At 38.3% G+C, this 17,243-nt stretch overlaps 1 protein-coding gene across 11 annotated transcripts in view; it reads left to right on the forward strand.

The window, feature by feature from the left end:
- Positions 1 to 9,575, forward strand: part of LOC127952443 (gastrula zinc finger protein XlCGF57.1) — a 45,763-nt gene extending 36,188 nt beyond the window's left edge. For 5 of the 11 annotated variants that reach the window (XM_052550899.1, XM_052550896.1, XM_052550897.1 and 2 more), the window contains one exon: positions 433 to 9,575. In XM_052550899.1, coding sequence (XP_052406859.1) covers positions 433 to 1,679 — 1,247 coding nt within the window. In that variant the 3' untranslated portion in view covers positions 1,680 to 9,575. The remainder of the gene's footprint in view (positions 1 to 432) is intronic. The other 6 variants (XR_008152948.1, XR_008152947.1, XR_008152946.1 and 3 more) reach the window with 5 other exon arrangements.
- Positions 9,576 to 17,243: the final 7,668 nt, after the last annotated feature.

Genomic DNA, 17,243 nt, shown 5'->3' on the forward strand with positions numbered 1-17,243 from the left:
TCTAACAGCACTAGAGTAGAGATGTAGCCACAATCTGATGCCAAAAGTTGTCAGTTTATGTATTCTAATGGGATTTAAATCCTTAAATGTTAATTTCTCTGCAGAACTGAATGTAGCTCAGAAGATACAAATTTTCCCGATATTTTAGACAAATGGTAGATTTGAGATCAATCTATAATTAACCAATTGTCCTGGGCAAACTATGCTTATTTTTGATAAAGTGTTTAATAATTGCCAGCTTGAACATTTTTGGGAAGTGACCTAAACCAAAAAAAGTTAACAATATTGAGAAGAGTTTCTAAAATGATATGCATCACCTCCTTCAATAGATTAGTGGATATACTCTCTAACATTCATGTTGTAAATGTTTTGATGTCTGTCTCTTTGTGCTGTGTAACTGGCCTAACTTCCATTTGTCTTTTTTCACCATAGACCTCATGCCAGTGAAAGAGGAGCGCATAGTACCGAATGAAACGGAAGAGAATGAACAAAATGAGGCTCATCATGATTTTAAAACTGGAGAAGAATCTTTCAGTTGCCCACAGACTGAAGAGAAAACCGCTCATAAAACGGTAACTGAAAATTATTTCACCCCATTTCACTCTGAAAAGAGTTACAGTGAACATGGAAACCTTGAAGTCCACATGAGAGTTCACACTGGAAAGAAGCGTTTCCCCTGCCAACAGTGTGGAAAAAGTTTTACTCAAAACGTAAACCTTAACAGACACATGAGGATTCACACTGGAGACAAACCTTATACCTGCACACAGTGTGGAAAGAGTTTCGATCAACATGGAAACCTTAAAGTGCACATGAGAATTCACACTGGAGGGAAGCCTTATTCCTGCCAACAATGTGGAAAAAGTTTCAATAGAAAAGGAGATCTTACTGACCACACGAGAGTTCACACTGGAGAGAGCCCTTTCCCCTGCCAACAGTGTGGAAAACGTTTTACTCAAAAAGTAAACCTTAACAGACACATGACAATACACACTGGAAACAAGCCTCACATCTGCCCTGAGTGTGGAAAGAGTTTTGATCAACTTGGAAACCTTAAAGTGCATATGAGAGTTCACACTGGAGAGAAGCCTTACACCTGCAAAGAGTGTGGGGTCAGTTTCACTCATGAAGGAAACCTTTACAGGCACATGAGAATACACACTGGAGAGAAGTCTTTCACCTGTCAACAGTGTGGAAAAACATTCAATAGAAAAGGAAGTCTTAATGACCACATGAGAGTTCACACTGGAGAGAGCCCTTTCCCCTGCCAACAGTGCGGAAAGAGTTTTACACAAAAAGTAAACCTTAACAGACACATGAGAATTCACACTGGAGACAAGCCCCACACTTGCTCTGAGTGTGGAAAGAGTTTTTATCAACATGGATACCTTAAAGTGCACATGAAAGTTCACACTGGAGAGAGACAATTTATCTGCCAAATGTGTGGAATAAGCTTCATTAAAAAAGGATTCCTTACCAGGCACATGAGAATTCACACTGGAGGAAAAGCTTATACATGCCCTCAGTGTGGAGAGAGTTTTGAACAACATGAAAGCCTTAAAGTCCACATGAGAGTTCACACAAGAGAGAGTCCCTTCACCTGCCAACAGTGTGGAAAAAGTTTTACTCAAAAAGGAAACCTTAGCAGGCACATAAGTAAATTTCACTGCGTTTATTAAACACAAACTTGGTCAGCAGATGAGGATTAATTTGAGAGAACTGTTTTATGTCCTCAGTGTGGAAGTAGTCATGTAATAATATTATGATGTTGGCCAGTAGTCTCTGGTGTATATTCAGCAGGATTCTATATTTAGAAGGTGTTGTTTGGCACCGTTAAAGTTGGGTACTTGATCTTGGACTTGGACTCAAGTCTGAGCTTTAATAAATCTAATAAAAATAAATGCAGACATCCTACAACATTTAGATGCAATGAAAGGTTGCCTATCATATTTCAAAATCAACTTCAGTTTACTTAAATTTAGTTTAAATATATACTTAATTTAAAAACAGCCACAGGCCGACCAAAGTACTGTACAAGTTAGCATAAAATGAAAAGAATTAAGAACTCTAATGGCAGCAAAACAGTTAACTCTTATAAGTTAAAAACAACAAGAGAATAAATACTTTTTGATACAAGACTTGAACTCAAACAAAGTGGACGTCAATCTAATATAGAGTGGGAGCTTGTTCCACAGTGTTGGACCAGCTTCGTCAACAGCTCGGTTACCCCTCGATTTTACCCGGATTTTGGGTATCTGAAGGAGGAGCTTATTTTTGGATCTAAGGCCTCTAGTGGGGAGTAGGGATGAAGTACATTTGACAAATAAAAGGGTGCTAAACCATTTAATGATTTAAATACCAGTAATACAATTTTAAACTCAATTCTAAAATTAATCGGAAGCCAGTGAGGGGATCTCAGAAGGGGGGTAGCATGATCAGATTTCCCCTTTCCCTTCAGGAATCTCGCCGCAGCATTTTGAATGACCTGTGAGCTGGCCACTGCGATATAGCAGTCTCCAAGGAGTGCTTAGGAAGAAAGGATTTGATTTTTGATAGAGAATTTAAAGACAAAAAGCTGGACCCAATGGCCACACCAATCTGCTTGTCAAATTTGAGGAAACTATCTGCCATCACACCTAGATCCTCAAGACATGCTGTTAGGTTGCCTAGAGAACTCTTATTTTTCCTAGACATGCCATATAGATTTGCATATCATCGGCCTAGGAATTCAATGAAACATTATGTTTCCTAAAAATGGAACCCAAAGGGAGAAGATAGAGAAAAGGGGACAGGAGCTAAAACCGAGCCTTGAGGCACGCCACAGGATAGATTGTGAAGAGAAGAGAAATGTCCTATTTTTAGAGAAAAAAGTACATTCATTAGAAAATATTTAAACCAACGTAAAACAGCACGCAATGGTATCAAAAGCAGAGGACAGGTCCAACATTACTAAAATGACAGAGTCCCCTGAATATGTTGCCATATGAATATCATTACTAACTCTTACAAGAGTTTGTCTGTGCTAGTGTTCCTACGACAGACGAGCTTAGAGTGGTTAAAATCATCCAGGTTTAAATCGCACTCAAATTGATTAGATTTTGACACAATATTTAAACTGAAGCTTGCAGCAGGCAGTTATGGTAAACAGTGTTGGGGTAATGCTTTGCAAGTAACGCAAGTTATGTAATCAGATTACTTTTTCCAAGTAATTAACTAGTAAAGTAACACATTACTTTTTAATTTACAAGAAAATATTCAAAAAAGTAACGCCAGTTACTTTGTTTTCCCATTTATTGACTGCCAAGTCTCCCGTCCCCATTTTGGAAGAAATTTGAAGTACAGAGGTGTTGTGTGCACTGTGTGAACATGATGTAGTTCTAGACTAAATGTGAATGTGCACTGATTCTTCGCACTAACAACAACAACAAAAAAAGATTTTGTATTCATCAAAATTATTTAAAACTTGACAAAATGACTTAAACTCATAATATCACATAAACCTGCAATAATTAAATGTTAAATAAGACAAATGTATCTAATCCCATTATATTAACTAATGTATTTGGTGCTGACCATTGATGATCCAGTTCAACCATACTAAAAGCAAAAGTGATATTGTAATGCATTACCTCTAAAATTAACTTTACCCAACACTGATGGTAAGAGGCAGGACATTTGTAAAAGAGCATAATAGGATGCATTTAAAAGCGTACTGATGATAGGCAATTGTTTAAGATCTCATAAGAAATCTGTAATCTGTCCCTTTTCCACTTCTTTTCTGCTTTTCTGCATGCCTGTCTCAAGGAACGAAAACTATTTTCAACCCATGCCTTTAACTTAGATGTAGATTTTGGATTAAAGAGCTTAAAATGAGCTATAAGGTTTAAAATATCTGTCCATGCACTGTTTAAAACAATAAAATCAAGATCCAATAATACACTCTAATGATAAAAGAGGGTTGACCTCATTATAGAGCTTGACAAAATCCTCACAAACATGAGGCAAATATTAACAGGTTTGTGTACCATCAGAAGCCAGTGGGAGGGATGATTTAAATAAAACAGTAAAATGATCAGAGATGACAAAATCAATGACTTCAGCATCAGATAGACAATAGGGCCTTCCACACCCCGGGAACCTTTTCATAGTACCAGAAATGATTTTGGAAAACTACCCACTTTTGGGCATTTTCGCACCACTGGAACTGGGCACGATTTTAGTACCGGACTGCTTTTTTCAAGAACCAAATTAGATCCTACTCTGGAGCAGGGTCTAACCAGCACAACTAGTACTTAAAAAATGCCCTCACCCTCCATGATTTAAAACAATGTGCAAACACACTGTAAACATTGTGTCAACTTATTTCGCAAGTGTGGAAAACAGCAATAGATGGACGGACTCTGAAGTGCTTGTACTTTTAAACATTTACACAGAAGGTACGTACTGAGGAAATCCAGTTGGAATTCAAAGGAAAAAAAAATGAACAAATAAGTGTCCGTGTCTATTGCTTCTCAGCTAGCGGCACTGGGTATCCAGCATACAGCTCAGCAGTGCCATGACACAATTAAGAAGTTAAAACAAGACTAGAAATTAATTAAAGAGCACAACAATCAGAGTGTTGCCAGGTATCATCTACTGGACAACATTCTTGGCCACAGACTGGCTTATTCTGGTAGTGCCGGGACAAAGGATTCAGCTCTTGGGCTAAGGGGGAAGCTGACCGTGGAGAGTTCACCAACCAACTCAAACAAGGTTTGTGCAACTGTTAAAGTTGTATGATAAAGACGCTTACCGTATTTTCCGGACTATAGGTCGCACTTTTTTTCATAGTTTGGCTGGTCCTGCGACTTATAGTCAGGTGCGACTTATTTATCAAAATTAAAATTAATTTGACATGAACCAAGAGAAATGAACTAAGAGACATGAACCAAGAGAAAACATTACCGTCTACCGCGCTCTATACTGCTAAGTACTCCTGTAGTCTACACTGAAGACATAGAGCGCCCTCTCGTGGCTGTAGACGGTAATGTTTTCTCTTGGTTCTTGGTTCTAAATAAATGCGACTTATAATCCAGTGCGACTTATATGTTTTTTTCCTCATCATGATGTATTTTTGGACTGAAGCAACTTATACTCAGGTGCGACTTATAGTCCGAAAAATACGGAAATAAAAACTTTATTGTCTATAGCCCCTTTATGTAGATCTCAAAGCGCTAAACAAAAACAGATAATATACTGTATAAAAATATGCAAATACATAAATATCAAAACAACAACAAAATAATTTTATAAATAAATAATACAAATCTTTAATTGAAAGTTACTCTTAAAATGAGTTTTAACCCTCTGGGGACGGATTAGGCGGTACCGCCCAAAATGGCATACTTTTACAAATGTGTAGTTATCTCAAAAACTATTAATGCTACAGAGATGCGGGTTTTTTTGCCGTCTTCCTCAGATTCCGCTGAAAACAGCGGTGTCCAGTTTGTATATTAAACACTTCCCTTATTGCGCAATACCACTGCGTAAACAGGCCAATGAAAACGATTGTGCTAGGCAGATTCAACACGCAACAGCCAATGGACAAATTGCCGCTGGGAGGAGTCTTTTTCTAACCCAATCAGAGGAAGGTTATGTCTTCTAGCGATTCAGAGGACTCTGTAGCTCTGCTGTAGCCTTGTAAAAGCTGGCTGGACTAAAGTAAAAGACATGTAATCAATAAGCGTTCAGAGAATCAGCATCAGGGTGGAGAAAGCAGAACGCGATCGGAGTGTTACAGAGAGCGATCGGAGTATTAGCGAGCACAAAGAGCTAAATTCGAGCGATCGGAGAATCAGCATCACGTGGAGAAAGCAGAAAGTGATCGGAGTGTTGGCGAGCACAAAGAGATAAATTCGTGAGAGATACAGCATTATTACAGAATTGTTTTATCAAAATGGCAAGCAGTAAAAGATTTACGGCAGAACAAGCTCTGGAACAATTACTGGAAAGGCCTGGAGAGGCCTTGCTTTGCTCACTGGCATGCCTAGGACTGTTTTTTAAAAAAGTTAATTATTTAATTGTTCTTTACATATTTGATTAAACAATAACACATTTCTGTCAAGCGAAGAGTTTGAAAAAATATATTTTCTTTGTTCAAAAACTGTTCTATATTGTGTGTTTTTCAGTAATAAATGACAAAAATCTAATTTTCGTTTTTGAAATTCTCTAGTTTATTGTAAAATGTTTCACTCATACTTCCTTTATATAAACATATTGCATGCATGCTTATGGTAGCTTAGGGTCTTCTGAATCCATAGATACCAAACACAGGGTGTTTCATCTCCTTTACATATGATTTATAAGCCCAAATATAAAAATAGAGAAAACAGACCAAAAAGGGCTTAGTCCCAAAAATAAAAAAAAACGCCTAGGACTGTTTGTAAATAAAGTTAATTATTTAATTGCTCTTTACACATTTGATTGAACATTAACCCATTTCTGTCAAGCAAAGAGTTTGAAAAATATATTTTTGGGTCAAAAACTTTTAACTATTGTTGTGTGAGGTAGGATTTTCAGTAATAAATGACAAAAATCTCATTTTCGTCTTTGAAATTCTCTAGTTTATTGTACAATTTATCACTCATACTTCCTTTATAGACATATTGCATGCATGCTTATGGTAGCTTAGGGTCTTCTGAATCCATTGATACCAAATACATGGTGGTCCATCCTCATTACATATGGTTTATAAGCCGAAATGTAAAAATAGAGAAAACGGACCAAAAAGGGCTTAGTCCCCTAAGGGTTAAGGCGAGATTTAAAAATGCTAAGAGTTTTAGCTTGCCTTATCACAATAGGTAAAGAATTCCACAGTTTGGGAGCTAATCGCGCATCAATAATAAAGCCCTATCACCCTTCAATATTAAACAGGTTAATGGAACAGTTAAAAGGCCAGTTTCAGATGAGTGAAGGTCATGTTTTGGAGTATAAGAAATTAAAAGCTCAGACAAATATTGAGGTAGCAAACCCATGCAAAGCCTAGAAAGTAAGCATCAGAATTTAAAAATCAACCCTAAAACTAACATAGCGCCAAAGTACAGACTCCAAAACCAGAGTAATATGATCTCTCATCCTAGTTCTTGTAAGGATTCTAGCAGCCAAATTTTGCACTACCTGCAATTTGTTTAGGGTAGCTTTTGACACCCCCGCCAACAAGTCATTACAATAATCAATCCTGGTAAATAGAAAGTGTTTCTCAACCTCTCAGCAACAGGAAAAGACTGCATTGGACAAAATATTCTATATAATAGTCTGGCAAAATATTTCTAAGATGATAAAAGTTACATTTAAATCGAAAATCACCCCAAAAATTCTTTAGTTTTATTTTAAATTCCATAATTGAACCATCAACAGGCAAAGTAACTGACCTAGCTTTAAGTAATTGGTGGGGTTAACCAATGAGCATAACCTCAGTTCTCTTTAGAACATTCATTCGTTATCTCACTATGGGAATTGCCTCGGGCGTTGGTGCTCCAATTACAATTACGACAGTGATAAAGGAGTCCCGTCTACTCAGTATATACCATTGCATAACGGTCCCCACCTCATTCTCGTTCTCTTCCCCGTGAAGATCTTTCGGAAGCTATCCTCAGCAGATCCTCGATGAGTGGCTGCTTAACTGTTGATGGACGAACCGACCTTTAGGTACATCACCGAACACAGCTGCTTTTTGGATGGGAAAACACTCTGTTAAAGTGAATATTTTTTTACTGCTTTTTTTTTATTTACCAGTGGTGACCAGTGCATCTAGGCAGAATCTCATTTTTTTATTGAGCAGTTACAGCTTTTTCTCTTAATATTCTCTCACATTAAGTGGTGAACAGATTGTTACGATCCCAGACATTTACGGGAATAACTTGTGGTAAGACCCGTTATCGAGAGGCACGGTTGTGGTGATCTTGTTAATCTCTTGGTGTTCGCATCTCTGTTATGGTTACTGCAAGTCCATCCAGCAGCACAGCGAAAGGGAAAGATTCCTCTTCCATTTCCTCTTCTGAGTCTGATCATACCAACTTGAAAAAAAGTAAGAGAGTGTGGTCACTCATTAATTTTGATCACGCCAAACTGGACAGGGAAGTTGTGGCTGACGGAGATAATTCAGCTTCTGCACGATTGGTCCTGGCCCTCTCCCAATGCGCAGAGACCTCCTCTCACAAGCTCGCCGAGAGATTTTTCATCCGGCCCCGGACAAAGTGGATCTGGATATGATAGAAAATGGAACGTATTTGAATTGTGGTGCGCTCAAAGGCAAACTGTTCTTTTTCAATATTCAGTGGCAGAGGTGTTGTGTTTACTGCAATAACCTTTAGATATGGGTAGAGCCTTCTCTACCTTTAAGGTTTATCTTGCTGCAATTTCTGCTTGCCATGTGGGGATTGACAGGAATACTATAGGCCAACACCCACTTGTGTGCAGGTTTATGAGGGGTGCGTGCGTGTGAACAGGAATTTCAAAGCTGCTGTTTCCATTGTGGGTTCTGTCCATGGTCCTTAACGCACTCTGTCAGTTGCCTTTTGAGCCAATAGATAATATATATTTTGATTTTGAGCAGACAGATAAGCTCCTTTCGATAAGGTTGCTTTGTTATTGGCTCTGAATACCGCGAAATAAGTTAATGAACTTCATGCTTTGCCGGTTCATAGCTCTTGTTAGGTATTTGCTGCAGATTTCTCATGAGTATCTCTCAAGACTAACCCAGCATTTGTGCCTAAGGTGAGCGAGTCAACTTTCGTCTGTAGACAGTTGGATTTACTGGTTTTTCATTGCCCCCCTTTTTCCTCATTGGAAGAAGAGTAGTTTTATTGTTTGTGCCCTGTCCATGCGTTGTATCACTACGTGGACAGGATAGAGTGTTGTTTTCTCCATTCGAGCATTGTTTGTTGTGTGTAGCACTCAACCACATTGTCAGACCCTAAGTATTTGCTAGTTCGTACAAGTTAAATGGAGGTGAAAAGGACAAGGTTTTTTTTTTTTTGTACTTAGGTTGTTGTTTATACCTTTTTGCAATATGTTTGAGTACAACTTACCAACCAGGCAGGCATTAAAGTACCTTTTTTGCAACCATTATATGTTTTGTTACTGCATATGTACACTATTTAAAATGTAATTTTTATCTTTATGTAATTCTAAAATGTTGTTCTGTCTTTGTCTAGGTACATCACCAGAGTCCTCTTTTGTTGCAGAGGCACAACATAGTGATGCCAATTTGATGGACATTAGTGGCACTGTATGCAGTGCCTTCATTTCCACGTCTTGCAGTATCCCCAGCCGCCCTGTCTCTGTACCACCTGTAATGTCCTTGTTCTCTTTTAGTTGCAAAGAGACGAATGGTTGATGCTAGTGTCGTAAGCCTGGTGAAAGAGATGATGGAGAAAGAGGAAGTGGACTGCAGACAATGTCAATAAGGCTTTGCATTTATCCTGACTTTTTAATGGAGCTGGCACAGAGAGAAGCTGAGGAGCATGAACGGCTGCTTGTACAGTGTCATTTTGTCATGTGTCACTTTGTTTATAAAAATAAAGTATGGAAAGAATTATGTTGCTTACTCTTTTTATTTGTACTGGTAATCACCTTGTCTCAGAACATGATGAAACGGCAATGTTGTTTTTTTTATCCCAAAAAGGTATTTTTATCAACAACAACAAAAAAAAAAATATATATAGGGAAATGTATGTTAGTATACATGTAATTAATGTTGGAAATTTAGCTTATGAAGTCATGAAAAAAACATGGAAAGACAGACTACTTTGCATTCAAAATCAGTGTCCTGAGCAGTCACAATGCAGTTTCTTAACAATTTTTACAGAAAGGATTGTTATAATTATAACTGGGACATTTCAGCTGGCACCCAAATTGTTTAGATGCTGCATCAAGGCAACACAAACTCCAAACTCTTCAGTCTCACCAACAGGTGCCTGGTGTGTAACATCCGGTTGGGGGAAAGGACAGACAAGGTCCACACAACTCCTCTATATGCTCCTTGCCATGGGTCTCACAGAGGTTGTGTAGTACACAGCAAGTGAGCACCATGGACTTGTAATTTTGTAATTTCTTTATTTTTGAAAGGGGACAGTGTACATTAATAAACATTAAAACAATGTAAATGTACCCGAGTTAGCTCAAAAGTGCTAATTTTCATCGGTAGTCCCCCAGCCAGATTTAAACAAGGCAACCTTTAAAAATAATCACAAGTACGAAATCACACACAATAATAAAAATAAAATTGCATACAACACATTATGGTTAATAAGTACAATTCATATAAAAATTATATAATATTTAACTACACACATAAAAGCATTAGTGCCCACAAATTTGGCTCTCTACAAACCATTTTTTTGCATTCTTTTTGAATGAAAAGAATGACGAGGACTCTCTAATGGTTGCCGGCACTGTGTTCCATTGCTGAACTGCTCTTACGGAGAAGACAGCCTGACCAAAAGCTGTTTTTCTCCGGGGTATGATGCAGTCTTCCCTCACTGCCCCTCTAGTTACCCTAACCTCACTGGATCTAAAATGTATAAAATCACATAGTGGAGGAGGTGCTAAGCCATATCTAATTTTATAGATTAAACAAATGTTTTTGAATTTAATTAGATTATCCCAGGTAAGTAACTGATATTTACTCAGAATACTACAGTGGTGGTAGTGATATGTTTTTTTATCCAGTATTTTTAATGCTTGTTTGTATAATCTTTCTAATGGTTTTATTGTTGTAGACTGAGTATTAGACCAACTTATTAAACAATATGTTATGTGGGATAAAATCATGGAAAAGAAATATAATTTAGCAGCTTCTGTTGACATGAAATCTCTAATGAATCTGAAATTCGCTAGACTGAACTTAATCCTATTACTAACTTTTTTGATGTGAGTTTTGAAATTGAGATTTGAATCCATATATAATCCTAAATATTTATATTCTGTGACGACCTGTAACCTTTCTCCAGATATAAAAATGTCAGGTTCTATATTTATATTGTTTTTAGAAAAAAACATGGTAACTGTTTTAGATATATTCAATTGCAGACAGGATTGTTCAAGCCAGATTGAAATCGATGACATGGCCTCAGTTAGTTTAGAGGCAACTTCCTCTGCAGATTTTCCATAGGCCAAAATAACTGTGTCGTCTGCATACATCAAAGTGTCACAGTTCTTACACAAAGATGGTAACTCATTAATGTATAAACTAAAAAGAATTGGACCTAAAATTTAACCCTGTGGAACTCCAGTTGATAATAGTAAGGGGGTGGAATTATATTGGTCAATTCTTACACTATGTGAACAAGATAAAAGATATGAGTTAATAAGACTAATACATTTTAAAGAAAAATTAAATGCATGAAGTTTGTGCAGTAAAACTGAATGGTTAACTGTATCGAATGCTTTACGAAGATCTAAAAATATTCCTCCCACTATCCCTCCTTTGTCTATATTTGATTTAACCTTTTCCAGAAAATAACATGTTGCTGTCTCTGTAGAATGATAAGCCCTAAACCCAAACTGCATTGGATGCAAAGGAAAAGAACTGCAATTAAGATGATTGATGATTTGTTTAGCAACCAATTTTTCAAAAACTTTAGATACTGTTGGCAAAATGCTAATCGGTCGGTAATTTGATGTAAGAAGGGAGTTGCCACCTTTAAATATAGGGATGACACTAGCAATTTTCCATGACTCAGGAAATTTCCCTTGATCTAGTGACACATTGATGATATGTGTTAATGGACCCTTAATTGACTGACCTATTTGTTTTAGCATAAGTGTATCCATCCCATACACATCTTTAGCTCTTGAAGATTTAAGCTCTGTAATTGCCTTTTCCACATCGGATATAGATACAGATTTTGGATATAGTGGGGGCTCAATTAACACATCTAAAGTAATGACAGGTAAGTTGTTATGTTTCACAAGGAAACTTTTAGCTATGGTATCCACAGAATCAACAAAATACTCATTTAGTGTCTGTGCCACATCAGCTGGATCCTGCAAAAGCATGCCATTATTCTTTAGCTGTATTAAATTATTACTAGAATAAGTTTTACCTGTTAATTTATTAATCTGATCCCAAGTCGCTTTAGAGTTTCCATGACAATTTTTAATAATTTTGATACAAAAAGTCTGCCTTTGCTTTTCGTAGTTGTCTTATCACTCTATTTCGTAATGAAGCAAATTTTTGTCTCTCACACGATAGTTTTGATTTTATGGCTTTTTTAAGAGCATTGTCTCTGTCTTTCATTAACTGTTTGACTTCACCCTTTCTAGAATGCAGTCATTGTGCTTCAACAGGCATCTCCATCATCCTTTCAATCGGCCAAATGCATTTTCAACTAAATCTCCCCTTGCTTGTTTTATGGTTATATATACCTGCTGCTGTGCTGTCAGAAAACCATTGTCAGGGAAGGGCTTCATGAGCCAGCTTGTCAGTGGATATCCAAGGATGTAGAGGCCCACGTTTTGTCCATTAGTATTTCTGTATTGCTGTGCAATCAAATTTATTCCCTTAGCCAGCTCCCATAATGCAGACAAACACAGAACCCTGACATCATGCAAACTGCCAGGTAACCCAGCAAAAACATTCCAAAATAACCACTTGGCATCAACAGCTGCCTGCAACACAATGGAGTACCACCTATTACGACTGAACTATTCAGTGTGGTATTCCAGGGGAGAGATGTAGTGATCTGTGTCTCACTAGACATTCTGAAATTTTGGCTCCACTGCTCATCTGTGAAGTAGGGCACTACAGTTGTCCACCACTCATCGATTCTCTTGTGGACCCAAACAGCAGGTGAACGGCGTTGTGAGTTGATCCGTAGCGATACATCGTTAGTTAGCTAAATGGTAATATAAGGTAACATCTTAAAACACAGCTCCATTGCCAGTGAATTACTACACAAAATCATATGAGTAAATTATGTGACCCAAAATATGATCATTTGAGTAACGAATACTCAATCGAGTAATTATATGATCCAAAATCATGAGTAGACAGATGTTACACTAACAAGAAACAGATTAGTTGCTAGAGATTCTTAGTCCTCCTTTCTGTTCTTTCAATCTCTTTATGTGTACGTTGACATTCCATGTCCATTATTGTGACACAAAAAAAAAAAAACAGCGTCCTCCATCCTCCTGTTGTTAATGTTGTTCTTCTTTATTTCTGTTTTTGAACACCGTGCACAAATGGCGTCCTGTTGATTGGCTTATGTCACGTCCTAGTACACACTGTCGGTGCGAATGGAGCCCTTTCAATTGTACTGGGAAATGGTTACCGCAAAATCGTCACAGTGCTTTAGTACTGTACAATTAGTTCTGGAACTATGGCAGTGTGAAAGGCCCACATGTGACAAAATGAAGTAAAACAAAAAATCCCCTACAAACTCTGAAAACTTTACTATGAAGTCTTTGGTTAAATGTGGTGGTAAGATAAGACCACAGGTTCAGACCAGTTCAGAAATAAAATCTGAGCTTCAAAACTGGTGAAGGTGATAACAGTTGTCATTGAGGTCTTAAACAATCTTAGCAAAGATAGCTAGCCCGCCACCTCTGCCTGATGATCGCAGAGCATTGTACAAGTGATAGTTGGCTGGAACAAGTTCAGAACATGGACTGAGGTCCCCAAACCTCACCCAGGTCTCGTGAAGTTAGGGATTGACCACATTATAAGTCAGCTCAGATGGGAAAGACTGTACCTCACGTTGGTTTCATAGGAATTATTTTATCAGATAATATGTTTTTGACATGATTGACTTTATTTAAATAATAGACACTTCAAGCTTCCTCAAGATATATTTCTCATGTCATGTTTGTTAATTTTAGTGATTCGTCTCCTTCGCTTCGTATGCTGTTCTGTCAACTGCGCCACATGGATACGTGGGTTTAGTTCAAATCAAAGCATTGAACCCCTGATGTCACATGGATTATTTTACTCATCTCCTTGTTCTGTTTTTCGACATTGATCGTGTAAATTACATTGCTCGGAAAGCTCTTGGATTAAATAAAAAATATATTAATTTGTGTTCAGATGATGAACAAAGGTCTTACGGGTTTGTAACAACATAAAGGTAAGTAATTAATGACAGAATTTTCATTTTTGGGTAAATAACCCTTTAGTGGGGCATTGACAATAACATTTAAATACTGTTATGTTAAAACTGATTCAGATGAGTGTGCAGATGAGTTTTTCTGCCTGGTTCAAGAACCTGGAGATTTGGTCCTCACACGGCGGCACATGAGCTGCGTCCGAAATCGAATACTTCCCTACTATATAGTATGCGAAAAACAGAACGCAAGCAGAGTAGCATGTCCGAAATCATAGAATTCAAAAAATGGTAGGCGAAAAGTACCCGGATGACCTATTACTTCCGGCGAGATTCTGAAGTGCGCATACGATGGACACTTTACTATGCCATGATGCCACAGGGGAGGAGTTTTCGTCGTTATATTTGAAAATGGCGGAAAGCGGAGACGCGGCTCTCTTCAAGTGTAAGTACTTTATAAAGCATTTTTTGTTTCTTTGTGGTTAAATTGTATTTGTTTAAAATCATATAAGTAAATGATTGCCTTGTTAAAAGTTAAAAAAAAATTAAATTGAGGGTGTCCTTTTCCAGCCAATTCAGAAAAAATATAGTTTAATGATTATTATTACGGAATAGTCTGAGCAAATGTAAATCAGCTAGCTAACACTGTTTTCTTTAAACAAAGACATTCATTGTTTAGCAGTTTAATGAGATGGTTACAAAACTACAGTAAACTAAAACGTTTTTATTTCTCCTTTACCAGTGTTGATATTATGCAATATTTGTTGGATACATAGCAAGCTGCTGTTAACAACTGTTAACAAGTTACCTCAGCTTTTATTAACATTAATAGATTTACCATGGTTCATCAGTTAACGTGCTCTAATACAGTGGAGAGTGGCTAATGAAGCCCTCTTAACTGGAAAGAGAAATGCTGCAATTAAAGGTTTTCAGTAAGTAACGTTATACAAGACAAATGTAATATGTTAATTTATTCTAGTGTAGATTCAATGGTAAGTTAGTAGTAGATGTTAAAATTGTTACAGCAGCATCCTGGAAATGGTATTCTGCCATGGATGAGGCAATAGGAGGCAGACCCTCCATCACACCACCCACCCTTATTGCCTCATCTGGCCCAGATGTTGCTGTTACCTCTCCATCCTCAGTGAGGTCCGAACGTGAAAGAGTAGGGAGGAAAAGGAAAGATTTTGAGGAGCTGATCCGAGAGATGGAGGAGAGGGAAGCTGAAAGAGAAAGAGATGCCATTGAAACGGAGGAGAGGCGATGGAGAGAGATGGAGGAGGAGGAAAGAAAAGAAAGAGAGCGACGAGAGCATGAGGCCAGAGAAAGAGAAGAAAGAAGAGACAGAGAAGTGAGAGAGAGAGAAAGGGAGACAAAAGAGAGAGAGGAAAGATTTCTTCAGCTGTTAGAAATAATTGCAAAAAAATAAAGGAATCAAATGATACACACTTTCATTTATTTGTTAGTAAGTTCACTGTGTCATGCTGGTTTTATTACAAAACACTTAATTCCCAGGGATTTGCAGTAGCTAGATTGTCAGTTGTAAAGTGCTTAAAATGTGGCTTTGAGTAATTAATATTTGTTAAGTGTTTTGTTTGTGTATTTTGTAGCAGATTCCAGATGTTTTTGAAACAAGTGCCGCACTGTAGAGAAATGCCCACACACTCCAGACACCGGTAAAATGTATTTGTTTTATTTTTGTGTATTTAACTTTTAAATTGATACAGAATACACAGCTTAAAACAAAATCACATAATTTTGGCATAAAGTAGTATAACAGAGCTTTGATACTAGCAATTTCATTTGTAGGGCATCGCTTTAAAATAACTCAATGTATGTTCCTTTTAAAGCATGTGTACAAGATGAGGACTTAACACCTTGGGAAATTTTGGATTTGGATTTGAAGTAAATAAATTGTAATTAAGCTCAAGTATGTGATATGTAGTAAGAATGACAAAGATTTGGTGGTATACAAATTCACACACAGCCTAAGGCAGTGTGCCAGTGGTTGGTGGGTGTCACCTCTAGGGAGCACCGAGATCCCCTGTCGATTATTCTGGGTCTGCTTTATCCCCAGTTACCATGTGCAGCCGCGAGGAGGATCGACAGGAGTCTCGGTGATGGAGAGGCTTTGTCCAGCGGCAGTGAGCTGTAAGACAGAGGGATGCACACAGATAGCCATGCACCTCTCTAACTAACTACTACTGGCCACACACACACACCTAACTATTTACATAATAACTAACATAACTAACATAGACAAGCTGGAACACTGTCAATCTAAGAACAAGAACTGATTTTAACCTGTGTTAAGTGTCCTACAGGTAATCGTGCTCATGAAGAGCAGGCACACAGTTGCCAGGTGCAGACACCGCTGCAGCTAAATTGTCCCGCACGTGCTCTCCTGCGCTGGCTTCTGTGTTGCAGGGTTCAGGTGGCCATCGTCATCCTCCGCAACTTCTGGATCAACTATGTCCCCATTACTAAGACAGAGGTTATGGAGCACCTTGCAGCATGCAATGACCTCTGGCACAAAAGCAGGGCTGACTTCCAGTGCCTTGAAAAAAAGTTTCAGCATCCCGAAGGCCCTCTCCACGATGTCCGTGCACGAGAATGCTTCCTGTTCCAGCGTTCTGTACAGGCTCTCTGTATGGCGTCATGAGGCAGATGGGCGCACTCAGGCAAGGATACCCACCATCTCCAACGATGCATTTTCCTGCAGGTGGAAACAGGCGGCCAGTGTACACCGGGCTGTTCTTCAGCACCCTGGCATATTGCACAGACCCAGGATACCCCACAAAAATGTCAAGGAACTTCCCCTGGTGGTCAGTGATGGCCTGCAGCTGTTCAGAATTAAAGAGCTTTCGATTAAAGTAGCACTGCACATCACTTGCTGGTGGTTTGATGCGGATGTGACAGCCATCTATATCACCAGCTACTACTCTGAAAGCTGGAGACGCTGCCAGCTGGGCAAAACCTGCTCCCACCGCCTCCAGGTCATCCGCACTGGGGAAAGAGATGAGCTGACTCAAAATCCTGATGACTGCCTTGCTCATTCTGTGCACAATGTCGTGCACAGTAGACTTCGGGATGTCAAAGGCAAGTGACACTACCAGGTATGATGCTCCATGGGCCAGCCAGTAAAGGAACACCAGCACC

Source organism: Carassius gibelio, chromosome B3, assembly GCF_023724105.1.
Source record: "Carassius gibelio isolate Cgi1373 ecotype wild population from Czech Republic chromosome B3, carGib1.2-hapl.c, whole genome shotgun sequence".
NCBI lineage: Eukaryota > Metazoa > Chordata > Actinopteri > Cypriniformes > Cyprinidae > Carassius > Carassius gibelio.